Source organism: Rhipicephalus microplus, chromosome 3, assembly GCF_043290135.1.
Source record: "Rhipicephalus microplus isolate Deutch F79 chromosome 3, USDA_Rmic, whole genome shotgun sequence".
Taxonomy (NCBI): domain Eukaryota; kingdom Metazoa; phylum Arthropoda; class Arachnida; order Ixodida; family Ixodidae; genus Rhipicephalus; species Rhipicephalus microplus.
In genome coordinates this window covers 32,660,655-32,677,059 of record NC_134702.1, presented here as the reverse complement: position 1 = coordinate 32,677,059, position 16,405 = coordinate 32,660,655, and the positions used below count along the sequence as shown (strand labels likewise).

At 46.2% G+C, this 16,405-nt stretch overlaps 1 protein-coding gene across 4 annotated transcripts in view; it reads left to right on the top strand.

Moving 5' to 3' along the window:
- The window catches only part of Kdm2 (Lysine demethylase 2), a 90,248-nt gene that overhangs the window by 66,280 nt on the left and 7,563 nt on the right, over window positions 1-16,405 (top strand). For all 4 annotated transcript variants that reach the window (XM_075889205.1, XM_075889201.1, XM_075889203.1 and 1 more), the window contains exon 17: window positions 15,446-15,556. In XM_075889205.1, the coding sequence (XP_075745320.1) occupies window positions 15,446-15,556 (111 nt within the window). The remainder of the gene's footprint in view (window positions 1-15,445; window positions 15,557-16,405) is intronic.

Genomic DNA, 16,405 nt, shown 5'->3' with positions numbered 1-16,405 from the left:
TGAAGTTTGTTGCATCAGGCAGGTTTAAGAAAGTCCTTGATGCTGCCTTGCCTCAAACTACGCTTGGAGGCAATTTGGTTTGCCCGTATTTGTGCCAAGGTGACATCGTCGCCGTAAACGCTCGACAAAATTGTCACCACGTTGGCGATCTCCGACGGCTGCGGGCGGTCGTCGTTGTCATCCGACGACAACGACGACCGCCATCCGGCGTCGACCGTCATCCAGCGACATTTAGCTGCGAACGTCCACTCTCTATTAGCTTGATTATGGCAGCTTTCTTCTCCATCGTCAGGGTCGTATACTTCCCACGCTTCTTCACACCACCTGGCTCCCGCGATGGCACAGATAGCGGAGCCATGGTACCGAGAATACAAAATTCGATGCCGCAGATAGCCGCTGCGAAGCACACAACGTCTCGACGCTACGCGACACAACACGTGCAGAATGTTGTTGTTAGTGATTCATGAGGAAAAGGAAGAAGGCACCTAATTTCTGTCTGCCTACAGGCGACACGGCGCAGTGCCTTTGGGGTGGGGTAGAGGGGGATGAAAGAGGATAGGAGAAATAGTGTGTGGTGTGTAGGAGGGATGTCCGGTCCGCTTCAGCGCGAGCAGCAAAATGGCGACTGAAACAAGCTGCAACGACACTAAAAGAATCCTTCTTTCGCCTCCTCCCCGTGCGATGTGATGACGATAGTGCTGACCGAAGACGAAAAAACGGCATCCATCACCGCGTCTTTTAAAAAGCAAACACGGCCTCCGAAACTTAAAATATGGCGTGCGCATTTCAATCTCGGAGGCAGGAAAGGCATCTGAAGACCAAGCTTAGCCAAGCCGACGGAAAATCCAACATGGCGGCGTTCACAATGGCTTGAGGCGTGGCACAAAACGAGTGATTTAGTCCGAAAAATCGAACTTTCAGGGGCAAATTCGTCCGAAAAATCGGTCGAAACAATGCATTAGCTCTATGGGATCCCTGACGGTGCATTTATGAAGTCCGGAATATTCAACAAGTCCGAATTTTTGGAGTCCGGAAAATCGGTCGGCGACTGTATTGCGAGACCTGTCACATTTACCGTAATTACTCGAATCTAATGCGCACCTTTTTTCCGGTTAAGTGAGTTCATAAATCGCATGCGCGTTAGAATCGAGTACGAACAAAAAAATTACGGCCAATCTATTGCCATCGGCAAATCTAAAATGGCCGCCCCCTACGTGCGTCGGCATGGCGCGTCGTCCATTTCTGCCTATGTGTTTCTCATGTGCGGCACTTCGTACGTGTGCTGAGGAATTCGTCATCTAGTAGTGCATTAGCATAGACGGCGTGGAATGGCAGACTCCAAAAACTCGAGTGCACCATGATGCCGCTTTTAAAAGAAAAGTCATCGCGTGTGCAGAAACGGACGGAAATCGGGCCGCATCGCGGTCGTTCGGAGTTCCCGAAACGTGCGTGCGGGACCGGCGGAAACAAAAGCAGAAGATTTTCGACAGCAAAGCTTTACGCAAAGGCTTCAGTGGACCACAGCAGGGTCGGTTTCCGCAAATTAAAGAGCTGCTCGGCGAGTATGTGCTTTAGCAGCGAGCAGCACAGCGGCCCGTGACGGCAGAACTGCTCCAAGTGCGGGCTATGCAATTAGTCTTAGAAAAATGTCTAATGAGGAGCCAGTTTTAAGCGAGCAGGTGCTGGCTAACTAACTTAATGAAGAGGAAAGGCTTTTCCCTCCGAAGGGGAACATGCATATGCGAAAAGTTTTGCGGAGGAGTACGATGAAAAGCTTCACAGTTTTCAGAGGTTCGTCCTAAACTTGCGGCGCAACAACGACTACCTGCTTGGGCAAATCGGGAATGCCGATCAGGCGCCTCTTTACTTGACATGCCTGGCACCACAACCGTCGAGAAGAAGGGGGCGAAGCAAGTTCGCGTGCTGACATCGGTCCACGGTAAAACTACAGTGACGGCAATGCTCTGTTACACGTCAGATGGGCACAAGCTTCGCCCGTACCTCATATTTAAATGGAAGACGCTCCCGAAAGGAGTCGTTTTTTCGAGTGGTGTGATCATGCGGGCCAGCGAGAAAAAATGGGTGCGCGTTGCAATCGATGTCTTACGTTTTTTTTTTTTTTTTCGCGGTGGAAATCGGGTGCGCGTTACAATCGAGGGCGCGGTAGAATCGAGTAAATACGGTAGGTGTGCGGGGTAGAATGCTGACAGTTATCGAAAGCTACCTGTCCAACCGTACATTCCGTGTCCAAGTTGGCACTGTCTTATCTCGAGTATTTGTCCAAGAAACAGGAGTGCCACAAGGAGGTGTATTGAGCGGCACACTTTTCATAGTTAAAATGAATTCCTTGCACCTGTCTCTCCCACGAAATATTTTTTACTGCATATATGTCGATGATGTGCAGATTGGTTACAAATCGTGCAACATCTCAATGTGCCAACGTCAAGTTCAACTAGGGTTGAACAAGGTATCTCAATGGGCAAACGAGAATGGTTTTATACTCAACGCGCAAAAGAGCACTTGTGTCTTGTTCAGCCGAAAGAGGGGCCTCCATCCTGACCCCGACATTGACCTGCATGGTCAACCTCTGTCAGTGAAGACCGAGCACAAGTTTCTTGGTCTCTTATTAGACACTAAGCTAACCTTTATCCCACACATCAAGTATTTAAGGGACAGGTACTTAAAAACAATGAACATTTTGAAAGTGTTGTCACGCACTACATGGGGTAGTGACAGGAAATGTTTAATTAACTTATATAAAAGCCTCGTACGCACACGCCTAGATTACGGTGCTATAATTTATCAGTCGGCAACACCATCAGCCTTGAAAATTCTCAACCCTGTCCACCATCTAGGCATTCGCCTCTCTACGGGTGCTTTTCGCGCCAGCCCTGTGGAGAGCCTGTACGTGAATTCGAATGAATGGTCGCTCCACCTACAAAGATGTTCCCTGTCCTTTTTGTACTTTTTGAAGGTGAAGGCAGACAAGAAACACCCTTCCTATTTCACAATTAAATGATTTGTCTTGTTCTGGCTTGTTCGAGAACCGTCCTTCGTTGAGGCAGCCCTATGCGCTGCGTGTAAGGAGCCTGGCCGAAGAAACAGGTGTGCCTCTTGAACACAGTTTGATGGCTTCTGCAACATATCTGCCACCGTGGCAGTGGCAGCTTATAGACTGTGATGTCTCTTTTGTTGATGTCACAAAGCACGCAGCACTTGCACACATACATACATACTTCCTAGAACTACAACATAAATACACATGCCCTGAGTTCTTTACCGATGCGTCAAAGTCGAACACTTCTGTGTCGTATGCAGCAATAGGCCAATCCTTTTCCGAGGCCGGCGTTCTTCATCCTAATGCAAGCATTTTCACAGGAGAAGCTTACACAATACTGGCGGTCGTAAAACACATAAAACAGATAAAATGACAAAAGGCGGTAATATACACAGATTCCCTAAGCGTGGTCAAAGCCCTGAAAACTCCTAAACAACACAAGAACCCCGTGCTGGTGTCACTCTACTCACTTCTGTGCACACTCTACACATCAAAACAGCATGTAGTTGTCTGCTGGGTTCCAGGGCACCGTGAAATACAAGGGAACGTTTTGGCCGACAATCTGGCTGCTTGCGCCAATGTCACTACTGCCAATGCATCAACACCAGTCCCTGCACTTGACTTAAAACCTTTTATAAAACGAAAGCTCAGGGGGTATTGGCAGAGCATGTGGGATAAACACACATATAATAAACTCCATGCTATTAAGCTGCAACTAGGTTATTGGCCGCCACTATCAAAATCACGACACACGGAAGTAATACTAACAAGGCTTAGAACAGGACACACACATTCTACACATTCATTTCTTCTGTCTACCGGTGATCCACCATATTGTGAGAGATGTGGAGAGCCTTTTACGGTTCCCCACATTCTCGTCCAGTGCAATGAGCTAGATGCTCTAAGAAAAAAGCACTTTTTACTGCCCTACCGACAGCAGCTCCCTCTACACCCTGGGATGCTCATCGGTAGAGATCCGCTTTTTAAACTGCAAACACTTTTTACGTTTTTAAAAGATGTGCAAAGCTTTCACCCGATATTTCGAGGTCATCTGTAGCACGACCTCTATAGAGTGGTCGTGGCGGCGGTGACTATATCTTCATCATGGTTTTATTATCACGACATTTTGCCATCAGCTATCACCACACATATGTCAGGCCACTGTCATGATTTTATTACTTTCATGTTTTAACCCGCGTTAGAGCGAGGAATTTTAAGGCCCCTTTACAGCCACGCACCATATCATTGTTCATATCTGTAGTCAATTGAAATGGCGCTCTTTGGCCATCAATTAGCCCTTGCGCCACTAAAAACTACTCATCATCAAAGGGGGGACGCGGCTTTGGGATCGCGAAAAATGGCGAAAAAATCGATTTTTTTGAAACTCAAGTTTTCAGTTTTTGGAACCCTTTTTCTATCTGGTTCCAGAATATCTACACTGAAAACCGCGCAGAAGTGCTTCGGAAAATTCTTTTCACCCACCTAGGTAGCAAAACTTTTTCTGGAAATGGTGAGGAAACGGCGATTTTCAAAAAATTATAGCTTCGCGATGCTTGGGCCGGGAGCCGGCTTCTTGGGCTCTTCGGAAAGAGCATTTCTCCGTGTTTAACTTTTCCGCCTCAGCTAGCTCCTCCCTTTAACAACAAGCGAGCAAAAAGCAAATGTTTGAAGGTCGTTTTGAGGCCCTTGATTGGCCGTGGCCGCCATGTTGCCTCAGCTCACCTCGCCATTGGCCCTATGCTCGCTCCAGGGGATCGTCGTCTGCTGCTTGTGCGTCGCGAAGACATGGCTCTGGAAAATCGCCACTTCGTGACGTGTTCACGGCTTGATAATCACTTAAGATATAACTATGCTATAGTTACAAGCAGTAAGCGGATGTGCGATCAGCTTACTACGAGCGGGAGCGCAGTCTACGAGCGCCGCGCGTCATCGGAGTCGTCTTTAGCCCCAACTCCGCCGACAGCGAGACTGCGGGCAGGAACGACGTGCTGGCGCATTCGTTGCGACGTGCTTCTTCAGAAGCAACGAAGCTGTAAGCGGCGGCACGATCTGATTGCTACGAGTGGCCCCACCGGATGCTCAGCGGAGGCGCGGCGGTCTACGAGCGTGGCGTGTAATCAGAGTCGTCTTTAGCCCTAACTCCACTGACAGCGAGACGGCGGGCAGGAACGACGCGCTAGCGCACTCTTGGTGACGTGCTTCTTCGCAAGAAATAAAGCACATCACTCGCTAGCTCCTCTGAACTACCTAACGGCATTTTAAGGATCGGCAGCGGACCGCATACTCAAGCTCGGCACCCCTCCCCCCTTCTCTGCCTAGGATTGCTCGGAGCAGTGGTCAGCAGTTTCACGCGTCGTCACTCGAAAATGTGATGTCAAGCGCAGTGCGCGCCGATTTTTTGTCATCGTAATTACACATTTCGCGCATCGTCACCGAACGCCGCCGGCAAGTGCATTACGTGCCGGTTGCACTGTCCACGTGGCCGTGCACTCCACGGTCATATGGAGTGCTGTTAATAAGCTTTTGTGATGCGATTTAGACATGTGTGATGCGATTTGTACGTGCTTGGAACCGTGCTTGGTATCGCCACGAACGTCTGTCTATGAATGTTCTGAGGCAATGAAAGCCTTGTAGATTAGCGTTTCCGCGATCGGTTGTATGATGATGCGTTTGACGGCTAGAGTGGCAAAAGAGCACGTATGTATCAGGGGCAAGAATTTTTATATGCCCGTTTTACGTCGTTAAATATACTGCTAAAAATTCCTGTGCCACCAGTCTTCTGCCCATAACTTTGTTATTTGGAAAGAAGGCATAGGCTGTCATGGTGTGATCCATTTTTCTGATGCAATAAATCTCTCTCTAAATAAAGAAATGTTCTGTGAATACTTATAATCAAGAACTTAATTACGTTAATTACAACTTCGGCACAAGAAATATGTCTAATCAATTCAGTATATGTTCTCATTCAATTACAATCTTTTCTGTCATGCCTATCACACCACTCCTTCATACAAAGAACTTGGTTTGAAATCCATACTTGTTCTTTGTAAAACATGAAAAGGAAATTATGGGGGGAAAAAAAGGGCAACGAAGGCACACTTTCAGAGACCAGATACCTGAAAAGTCAAATATCACAAGATAAACCTAAGATTACAATCTTTAGGTGTTTTATAGACGTAAAAAGAAGTTGAAACTTTAAATGCAGTTTTCTCAATACTGTTTTTTTGGCATTATACTCAGCTCGTGGAGCAGATATCTGGGCAACCACTGTACAGATTTTGATTCCGTTTATTTTGTAATGCTCCTTAAACTGTGCTTCAGGGGGCTGCGATCTTAGTTTTTCATTTTACTACTTAAAGAAATTTTTATAGAGTTTCTTGTTTGTAGTGCAAGTGTGCTCATTGCAATGTCGCTGGAGAAAACGTTAACTACAGTGCAGTCCACTTATAACGATATCGAGAAAACCTAAAAATATGATCGTTATAACCGGTGATCGTTATATCTGGACTGCCGCCAAAAAATCGTCGCCGGACGTACCTTTTGTAGCTCCAAGCTTCATTTCGCTATTTTCACCAATTAATAAATATTGTAGATAGTAGGATGTCAAAAACAAGACTTTATTTCCTACTCCGAAGAACGCATCACGGGTTCGCTGAGGAAGAGAGACTGACCGACGGCGGGGTGGGAGCAGTGGGAGGAAGAAAGCACAGCCAGAGGTACACAGCCGGAATGCCAACGAGGCCCCGCCCCGATGCCGCCGCGCCGCTTTGCTTTTCGTTTTTTTTTATTTTCTCTCTCTTTCCCGCGTTCGTTCGGCAATCTACGAGTAGCTTGCCGTTGTAGAAGGCGGGGAGCCGCGGAGCGCGGCACTTTGCTTTTCGCATTTTTTTTTTTTTTTAATTCTCTCAGCCTCTCCGCGGTCGACGCGCGGCGAGGCGCAAAACGTGACACAGCTGGCGCCATCTGTAGCGCGTCGCGCCAACTCGCGATGCTCTCCTCGGCTTTTTGAACGGCCGGGACGCGCTGCCGGCGCTGTGCTGCAGTGGCGGCAGATACGTACTCGCCTACGCTAACTTTTCGTCTTGTCTCGGCATAGTTCGTTTCAGAGGAACTTATCAATCTAAATGTTACGATTATTCTGAATGAAACATGCCATCCACGGCAAACTTTTCATCGTTGTATCCGATATGCGGTGGATAACATATCGTTATATATGGTTTTTTTCCCCATATCCCCAATGCATAAAATGAGACTGTTAAGTCGACCCATCGTTATAACCGATATATCGTTATATGTGGTATCGTTATAAGTGGACTGCAGTGTACTAGTTTTAGTGTAGCAAATATATTATTTTGAGAACGCAGCCCCCTTCAACATACATTTGGCTGTGGATACAGCAATTACCAACCATTTTTGTCATTTTATAAATCCTCCAGCCCCTCCACGAGGTTCAATTGAAAAATAATTTGTCCCTCATTAGGTATTTGTGCTATCGCCTCGAAATTTTTGTGGATGCACGGTGAGGCCATTCTTAGTGTCTGTGGCAATTTTCGTCATCATCCGACCAGAAACAAGAAAGTTCATTCTCAAAGGCACGTCCCCCCCTTAAGTATATTTACGATTTAAAATGTTAAATTAAACATACATAGTGGCATGAAGTAAACTACTTTCAATAAATCATTTTTAATATGACGGTTATCAACCCGAAACAAAAAAAAAACTTTTTTTCGCATGTGCCGCAGTTGCGACTCAAGCCGGCACCATCGATCCCAAGCAATCCAGGCGGCCAGTCGCAGTCCCGACAAGCGCGACAACAGAACAATGGTGTAACATGTAACTCTGTGTAACTTTTATCTTGTATGTATACTTCTTTACTTCAACGTGTTGCCAGGTACCGGTTTGCGTTTACCCTCTTACGGAAACGCATGTCTTCCAACGTTTTGAACTCCTCATACGTAAACATTTACATACGTACGTAAACGTGCATACCTTTACGTTGTCGCGAACATTAATTGGGGATGCCAACTGCATTTAGCTTACATATTTTTGAATCGTCGTTGGCGCAATATAGCGAGACTTTTGTTTTTATCGTGTACAGAATCCTGGTATTGGCAAAAAGGGGAAAAGAACAAGGTTACTGTAACGATGGTGTCGACATCTTGTGACACTTCGTCCAACCACAGTCATGAACACGTTGGCTTATGCGTAATGTTTTCGAGGTGAAATTGATTAAAAAAGTAACTCAATTGTAATAACACCGCTGCGCAGTTTTTGCACGAGATGTACAATGCACAATGTTTCTGCAATAAGTTTTGTGATTTCCTGGTTCTTCATGGCCCCGCTAGATGGCGCCACCTATTCACCTGGTCGGGGCTTGCACGTTTTTGGCTTCTATGTTCTAGGCCATTCTAGCTTTGGTAATCTGGCTGAAACAATTTAATCACTATTGATCCACCGCCAGTGAAGGTGAGTGTGAAGTGTGGCTCGCCGTAAAGGTGGATGACGTCACGGGCAACATGATGCGCCAGCATGTGCGCCAGGTCAGCTTATCTCCGCTAGGAGGCCAGTGGTGGCAGCGTTGTTTATGGCCACACGGACTCATGGCCCCATCGCCCCAGCGATCTTGCGACGCATCTGTTTGGGGTTTCGCGCATGCGCAATACCGCCGCCCCGACGTCCTGGGTATGCAAGCCGCTTGGGTACCCAGCACTAAATCTCTCTAGTAGCTGCTCCGAACTTGCGTTAAAATGGCATTAGGATACGGAAATACAATGGACTTCAACTGTGTGATTCTTAAGCAAGTCTATACTAAACCAAAAAATTCACAGCATATCCACAGAGTGAATGATGAGTGTTGCTAAGCGTCCGTCTGTCTGTCAACTATATGAAATCGTCAACTACAGTTAAACCTGCTTATAACGAACCTCCACATAACGAATTCCTTGATGCAGTCGAACCCGGGTATATCGAACTCACCAAAAAACAATTATTAGTTGGATATATGTAATAATTTATATAAACCCGGTATATGATTTGACACAAAGCACCCGGGAACACTTGTGAACGGCCACTTCAACATCTTCGTACACAGCAGTGCGCACACGTCGGGCGCCACGGGCACCTGGCCTTTTTGTCCGACTTGGCCCTGATGTCTGCCTTGTTCTTCAGTATAGTACTCAAGGTGCTCCTACGAATTTTGTACGCGGCGACGTCGGACTTCTTTTCACAGCGCTCGACCCGATTTATGATTTCGAGTTTCATGGCGAATGGCAAATTCTGCCTCTTTGCACAAGCCATGACGATAACGCGCCAACACAGTTCACAGAGCAACAGGGAACACCACCAACACAGACCACATTGGATGAGGACTCGAAGAAAATGGGCAGCTGCAGGCACTCAAGCATAAAGTTAAAAAAAATGGCACTCACTTCTACCACCTCCGTGTCTCGGAGAAAGCACGACCGCCTCTGATTGGCTGTAAGCGCTGCGAGCGGGCCACGATTATTTCTTGCGGGGAGGTGTTCGCCCGTGCACAACCGGGTCTAACCAACTTTTTCTTGGGTAGCGCTGGCAGTTTTCCCCGCAACACGAGGGAAAGCCAACTTGCTGGGGCACTATTGAGGAACTTGTAGTTCGATGTATCAGTTGTCGTTGCTGTTTTCGTTCGATAAAACAGTAACATTTGCTATATATTCTCACTGTACATTTACCTTGTTTAGGAATTATATATATGGGATAATTTGATATAAACGGGTTCGATATAGTTGGGCTCGACAGTATACCAAAGTTTTTCGATTCTCCGTCGTTGCTCCATAGACGCACACGTATTTGCGATCTCTATGTAACTAAGTAACAGCGGGAGACAACTTTGATGTGATGAATTTTTTCCGTAGGCAATCTATTAGCTTTGCTTCACATTGTGGCATTTTGGTACGAGCATGCATCTTCCGCGGCTTCCCCGCCGCTGACAAAGTGCAGCGGTGGTGTGCATGGCGCACCAGGCGAAAAAGTGCGCTCATTATTGCGCACGGGTGAGTGCGAGGCGAGCAGGCGGGCGTGCTAGTATTTAGGGGCTTTAGGGCTTGCACGAGCCGGCGTTGCCGCCGTTCTCGCCATCGCGGGCGCATGCTGGCTGCCTTCCTCCCCCCAATTTCCAAACCAAAATAAAAAATACTTTTGCGTGTCAGCAGTGCCACGCTTTTAGTTAGCATCACATATGGAGGCTGCTTTACTGTATAGTTTTCCACACTATCTGTGTCCGTGTTGTTCGCTCTTGGTTTTAGACACTGAGTGCACGTGCATAGTTTCACTGCGTGCGCATGGTGTGGCCACCGGCGACGTTCAGATTTGCTTTTTTTTTTATTGCGATAGCAATTACATGGACAGTCTCGGCTGGTTTTTTGCCGCCGCCATCATTCAACGTACAGTGAAACCTCGTTAATTCGAAGTCACTGGGGCCGTGAGAAAGCTTAAAATTAAGCGAGTTTTCGAATTAACAGAATATACAATAAGTGGGATGCAAGGAACTTGGAACCATTCAAATTAATCAGTGCTCGTCGTTTGCTGTGCCGGCTAGCTTGCGGCTCCAAAGCTCATGTTTTCCAGCAATACCTGGTCTTTATTTTGCCGCGAACATGGAAAAATGGTCGGCCTTGTTGCTGCCATCGAAAAAAAAAAAAAAAAATGTGGTCGTGATTGATGGAAATGTGCACCTGCAATAAACAGTACATCTTCACTGCAACACAGTAGTGACATGCGGGCAGCATGTCGCCTTCTTTTTGCTTCGTCAGCATGTCATGATGCGACCATTCGCACATTCTTTCTATTATAATTATGAATTTAATAATGGCCAGTATGACGAAGCTCACGATGTGTTTTGGGTGGAAAAAATTATCTTTGAAACATTCAAACTTAGTTTCCGAAGTGTTTCTGGCAAAACCTCCGCCAGCAGTGCAAAGAGGTGAATTGCTGGAACAACCAGCAATCGGAGGTTCGCATACATCACAATTTCCGCTAAACTGTCCTATTAATTTCTTTACAACCCCAGAAAGAATTGGTAAGCTATGACCCGCTGACGTTGCGAGAAACATGCAATAAGCTGCCCGCGTGTCACCGCTGTGCTGCAGTGAAGCACGGCTAATTTTCCCCAGGCGCACATTTTGGTTGACCACGAAACCGTTTTTATTTATTCTTTCTTTGTTTCTTCTTTTTGCGCTGGAAGTAGCGAGGTTGGGGTGCTTCAGCTGCCACTCGTTAGTATCGATTTGTTGCATTGCCTTGTGGCTGGCTATTAAGGGGAGATGCTCCTCGAAAACACTTTTTCTTTAATATTATACCTAAAGTTATGAAACTTTGGTCATAGACTGAGTTTGTAACGCCGATTCCAAATATGTGCTTAGTTCTTATGTAGCTTTATTAGTTTTTGTGCGAGACACCTCTCAAGAGAAAAATATAGGGCTTTTTGTGCACATCTTTTTTCATAATAAATTTTTGTTTAGAGAAGCCTGCAATAGCTCATGTTGCTGGTTAGGTAAAGTAGTATGTTAGATACTACTTAAAGCTTATTCAAATAATTTCTGTATTTCTAAAAAAAATCAGGAATACCAAAAGTACATACTTTGTGTGCTGTGAGTCAACATTTTAATTGTTTTCAAAAAATGTATAAGAGATATTTAAAATGCATATAGATATCGACATTCTACACACTTTGAAGAGGCTGTGTGCAAAATTTTATCCAGATCTGACCATTTGAAGTACCTGAAATGTGGTGCACAAAACGTAAAAAATGCTGAAAAGTACAAATGAAGAAAAATGCCTTTGAAAGTTTCAAACATCTGTATTTTTCTAAAACATGACGAAAGCACATGAAATTTCTTGCAAAAATAGAGCAATATGTCTCAAACACAGCACAGCTGTTCAGAACTCCCCTGGCCCATACGTTCGCCCCTCAGCACCCTCTTGAATGGAATCCGTGAGACGCGCTCTCTTCACCTGGTTTCGGCGATGAGCTCGAGCTTCAGCGGTTTGGCGGACGGACATTTTCTTCATTCTCCTCTGGTCACGGGAGCTTCCCAGGACAACAAGCTCTTCTGGTGGCAGAATACCAAGCTCCTGAAGCACTTGCTCAAAGCTGCCATGACCGCAGTTATACCACAAAACGGCGATGGCAGTTGCAGTTTCCACTACTGTTTTGGACACAAACTTCGTCTTCGGGCATAATAACCAGATCTTGCTGTTGAGGGACTCTGCTGCATTTTGAGTCTTCCCTTGTAAGCAGCGGGTGAGAAGCTTCTTCTCTGTCCGCGTCCATATGCGCACTGCTGCCTCAGTTTCCATAGCATGAGAGGAGCAGTCAACGTTCTTCTCACAAACTGGGCCATGGTACGCCTGCCACACTTGCTCTTCGCTCCCGATGTCTTTGTGCCGGCTGCACGCAAGGCAGAAGTTTTAGAGAACCTCAAAATCGAGGCACAAGCCAGTGTCTACAGACACAGCTGTGCCAACGCCGTTATGGCTCTTGTGGCCCCGCTTTTGCCACGTACCATCAAACATCACGGCAACATCACTGCTGCCGACCATGTCTTTCGTGTGAACTCTCGCTTTCTCCATGTTTTCCTCCACGGCTTTCATGGCCGCAGCATGAACTTTCTTGCCGATCGCAATAAAGTTCTTGTGATGTAACGGCGTCGGCAAGCCAAGAATGGCGCAAAAATGTGAAAGCTGTTCGTGCCCGATGCCAATCGCGCGCGCAGCTACCACTGCCTTGACGTTCACGGCGAAGCTGTCGCGGGAGCTCCCGCTCCGATATTCCCGGCTTCCGCTAGCACCGTTCGCAAGCTCACCAGGCACAACACGGCTCGAGGTGTGCACAGAAGAAAGTACCGATTCAGGGCACTCACTGTTCGCACAATGCAACTCAAGAAACGCCGAGAGACCCTTTCGTTTTTCGACCGGTTCACGTACCGCGAGGGTACAGGTGTGGCACGCAGGGCAAGCAGCTCCACTTATCAGCACCGTAAGCGCACTGATATCGCATATCACAGCACTCGCAGAGTTCCGATCGCTTGCTGCTCTATCGTTCTCGAAGAGTCCAATCTTCACCTCCGAAGCGCTCACAAAGTTCAGCGCGGCGTCGATTTCGTCCGAGTGGCCGTTGTGCTGGTTAGGGCTAGCCGGAGGCGTCGGGCGGCTGCTTCCCGCTGTCACTTTTCGTAGAGGTTTGCGACGCCGCACTCGGTGCGGGATCTTCGCCCGAGCCTTCCGAGCTCGGAAATCGCGCTTTTTTGGTTCGTTCATTACGAAATAACTGAAAAAACGCAGGAAAAGGGCCACAGAGTTCGATCGAGTCGCCGTACACAGTCGAGGACGGATGCAGGCTTCGGTGCTTCGCCGCAGCAACGTCTCCGTGTAGGCCAATGGCGCCCTCGCTAGAGCACCACGTGATTTAAATGTCCAGTAGAAACGCTTGACAGGCGCCAAAACGTGCCTTTTTTCATTATTTTGGGCCAAAATGCGAAACTGAGGGAGGTGCTGTAGGCTAAACAAAGGCTTTCTCAACCTCTCCAAGCAAACAGCAATGGCGGGAGACGCCGCATTCTCGAGATGGAAACGATCGAAAGTTGCTGATTTGCGACGAAACTAGCAATTTCTTGAGCCACCGTGGCTGAATAAAATAGAATTTTTACTAACTTCTCGTTCGAATTTTGCCTTGATCTTTTGCGGAGTTGTAGCTGAATATACAAAGATAATTTTACAAGTAAAATCTCAAAACTGAAAAATTCCGCGAAAAACGCGATTTTTTTCGACGCGCATCTCCCCTTAATGGTCGTCGTTCTGTGGATTCGTGGCAAAATCGGGACAGCCCTTAAGGATTCGTGACAGCCCTTAAAATCAAAGTTCATTATTGCAGTCTCCCCCCCCCCCCCCTCCCTGCGTTGTTTTTTGCGCATTCGAAACAGGTGGTTTACTTTCTGTTTGAGCATTCGGTGACAGTTCTAACCCGCGGGAAGTGTTATGCAATTTAAAGGCGATAAGGATGGGTTGACTCATTTGATCTCTGCTTCAGCAGCGCTCGCGTGCTTTTACCCTTTGTGAAAGTTACGATGCGCGGGTGCATGTTATCAATTTGGGCTTCTTATGGAACATGGCGGCGATGGCAAAAACCCATAGAGAGTGTCCATATAATTGCTATCGGAATAATAACGCAGTTTTTCACTGTAAAATAAGTGTTTTGGGTTAGCTCTGCCTTCAGTCCCCGTTTTTTTTAATTGGCACACTTATTTTTCAATTTTTTGTTCTGAACCTGCATATAACGAAATCCTCTTTACAACGAATTTTTTTGGGAATTCATTGATTTTGTTATATTCAGGTTTAACTGTATATGAAAACCACAAAAATCATAAAGTGATATCATTTCCGAGTGATATTATTTCCACATGTACACACAACGTCGTCTAGTGAGCAATTCTTAAAACTAACTAGAAGTGGCTACATACTACTACTACTACTACTACTACTACTACTACTACTACTACTACTACTACTACTACTACTACTACTGCTACTGCTACAGAGGAGGGAGCAACCCACACCCTAAGGAGCTTCGCCCCTATAACAAGCTGCATATACTTATCATCCTAGTCTGCTAGTATGCAGCTTGCTTACTAACTGCACACTAGCACATTGGCAATGCCAGAAGTTCTGGCACTGTGTGTGTCTTATTCAGGTGTACATTTGAATCTGCCAAACAAATTATTTTGATGAATTGTATGTGATGATAGTTCATTCATATAGTGGTTACTAACTCTAGCTGTGACGACTTTGATGTGCGACTGATTACATTTATCATTAGATCAGCTTCGACCTCATTTATGCTACAAGAGCTGGCATTTTATTTAAATGGATTTTTATTTTATTTTTTATGCTGGCTATTTTTTGAACCTGTGAGAATTGCACATTTCTTTAATCTCATACCTATTTTAAGCTTCCGGTTTGGTGATAATTCTATGCGATTGTGCCTAGTTTTATAATTTGTTGCTCGAATTGCTTTTATGCCACAAGTACTAGCATTTTAAGTATATGTAGCTTACCTTAGGTAGTGCTCAGTAACCATCCATCTAGCTAACCATTTACTTCTTGCTATTAGCTACAATTATTGTCCATGCAATAATGTTTGTTAGTAAGTAATAATAATTATGGCATGCTTAAATGATGCTTTCTACACCAGGGGTCGTTAGAAATATTTTGTCATCTGCTGCAGAATCTGCTCCTAAAAATAAAATGTCACTTCCATTACTGTATTTGCCCTGACATTTCATATCAACATCTATCGTTTGCCTTGGGTATGATTCAATTAAACGATCTGTGCCCAATGTTTGGCATCTGTAGATTAAGACCGAAGGACCTCAAGAACTTCTCGAGTATGACGGCGTGCCTTTGTCAGACAAGCCGATCCAGCACCTGCCAGCAGCAGTCAAGAAAGGAGATGCAAGCGACGAGGTGAGTAGGAGAGCATTATTTAAAAAAACAAACAGTGGAGCAGCAATCCTGCAGTTCCTGGAAAACTTCTGCTTCTGGCAGGAGTCGCTTTGTGTTAATGTCCTAAGTATGTTCTTGTTTACACTTGATGAAAAGCTCGTTTCGTCCCCAACTTCACAGCACAAAAAACGAAGAAAACAGAGGCATCCGAAGAAATCGCCCCGGTCTTCCGACATTGTGTCGGGAAGCCTTGAGGTCGTAGGCGCGCCTACGCTCATGGACAACAAGGAGAACAGCTATCCTCGACTATTTGTTCTGTGAAACGAAGCCTTCAGCAGTGATGACAGTGGAGGGGTAAGGTGACGACTTAGGTGGTTGTAGTGTACCATCTGCGACAAGGGAAACCCGAACAGCCGCAAGCCTTCGTGATTGTATAGTGCGCGCTGTCCACTTGTCACCGTGGACAGGCTTGCATACAGCGGATTGTCATCAAACGAAACCCAAAGGGACTGGGAAAATGTATTCTGTGGAACAGGAGTTCTATTTACTGAGAGGTGTACTGGGCTTCAGTATGCAGGAATGAAACCAATCGTTCCTGAGGTAGTTGTTCCATCCATTTACGCCCGAGTGACGTTTATCAAATTTTGACTTGCTGAGAGTCCAGTACTCTCAGTAAACGGATTCTGAAGGGACCGGGAAATAGTGTTCTACTTAACAGGAGTACCGTTTACTGAGAGGTGAACATTGGGTGCCGAATACAAGCCCGACACCAAGCACTGCACAGGCAATAGTTTCGTTTAACATATTTCCGTTCACTGAGAGTCTACTGTATATGCGCAGAGCTGCGGAACAGGATGCGTGCACCTTTCA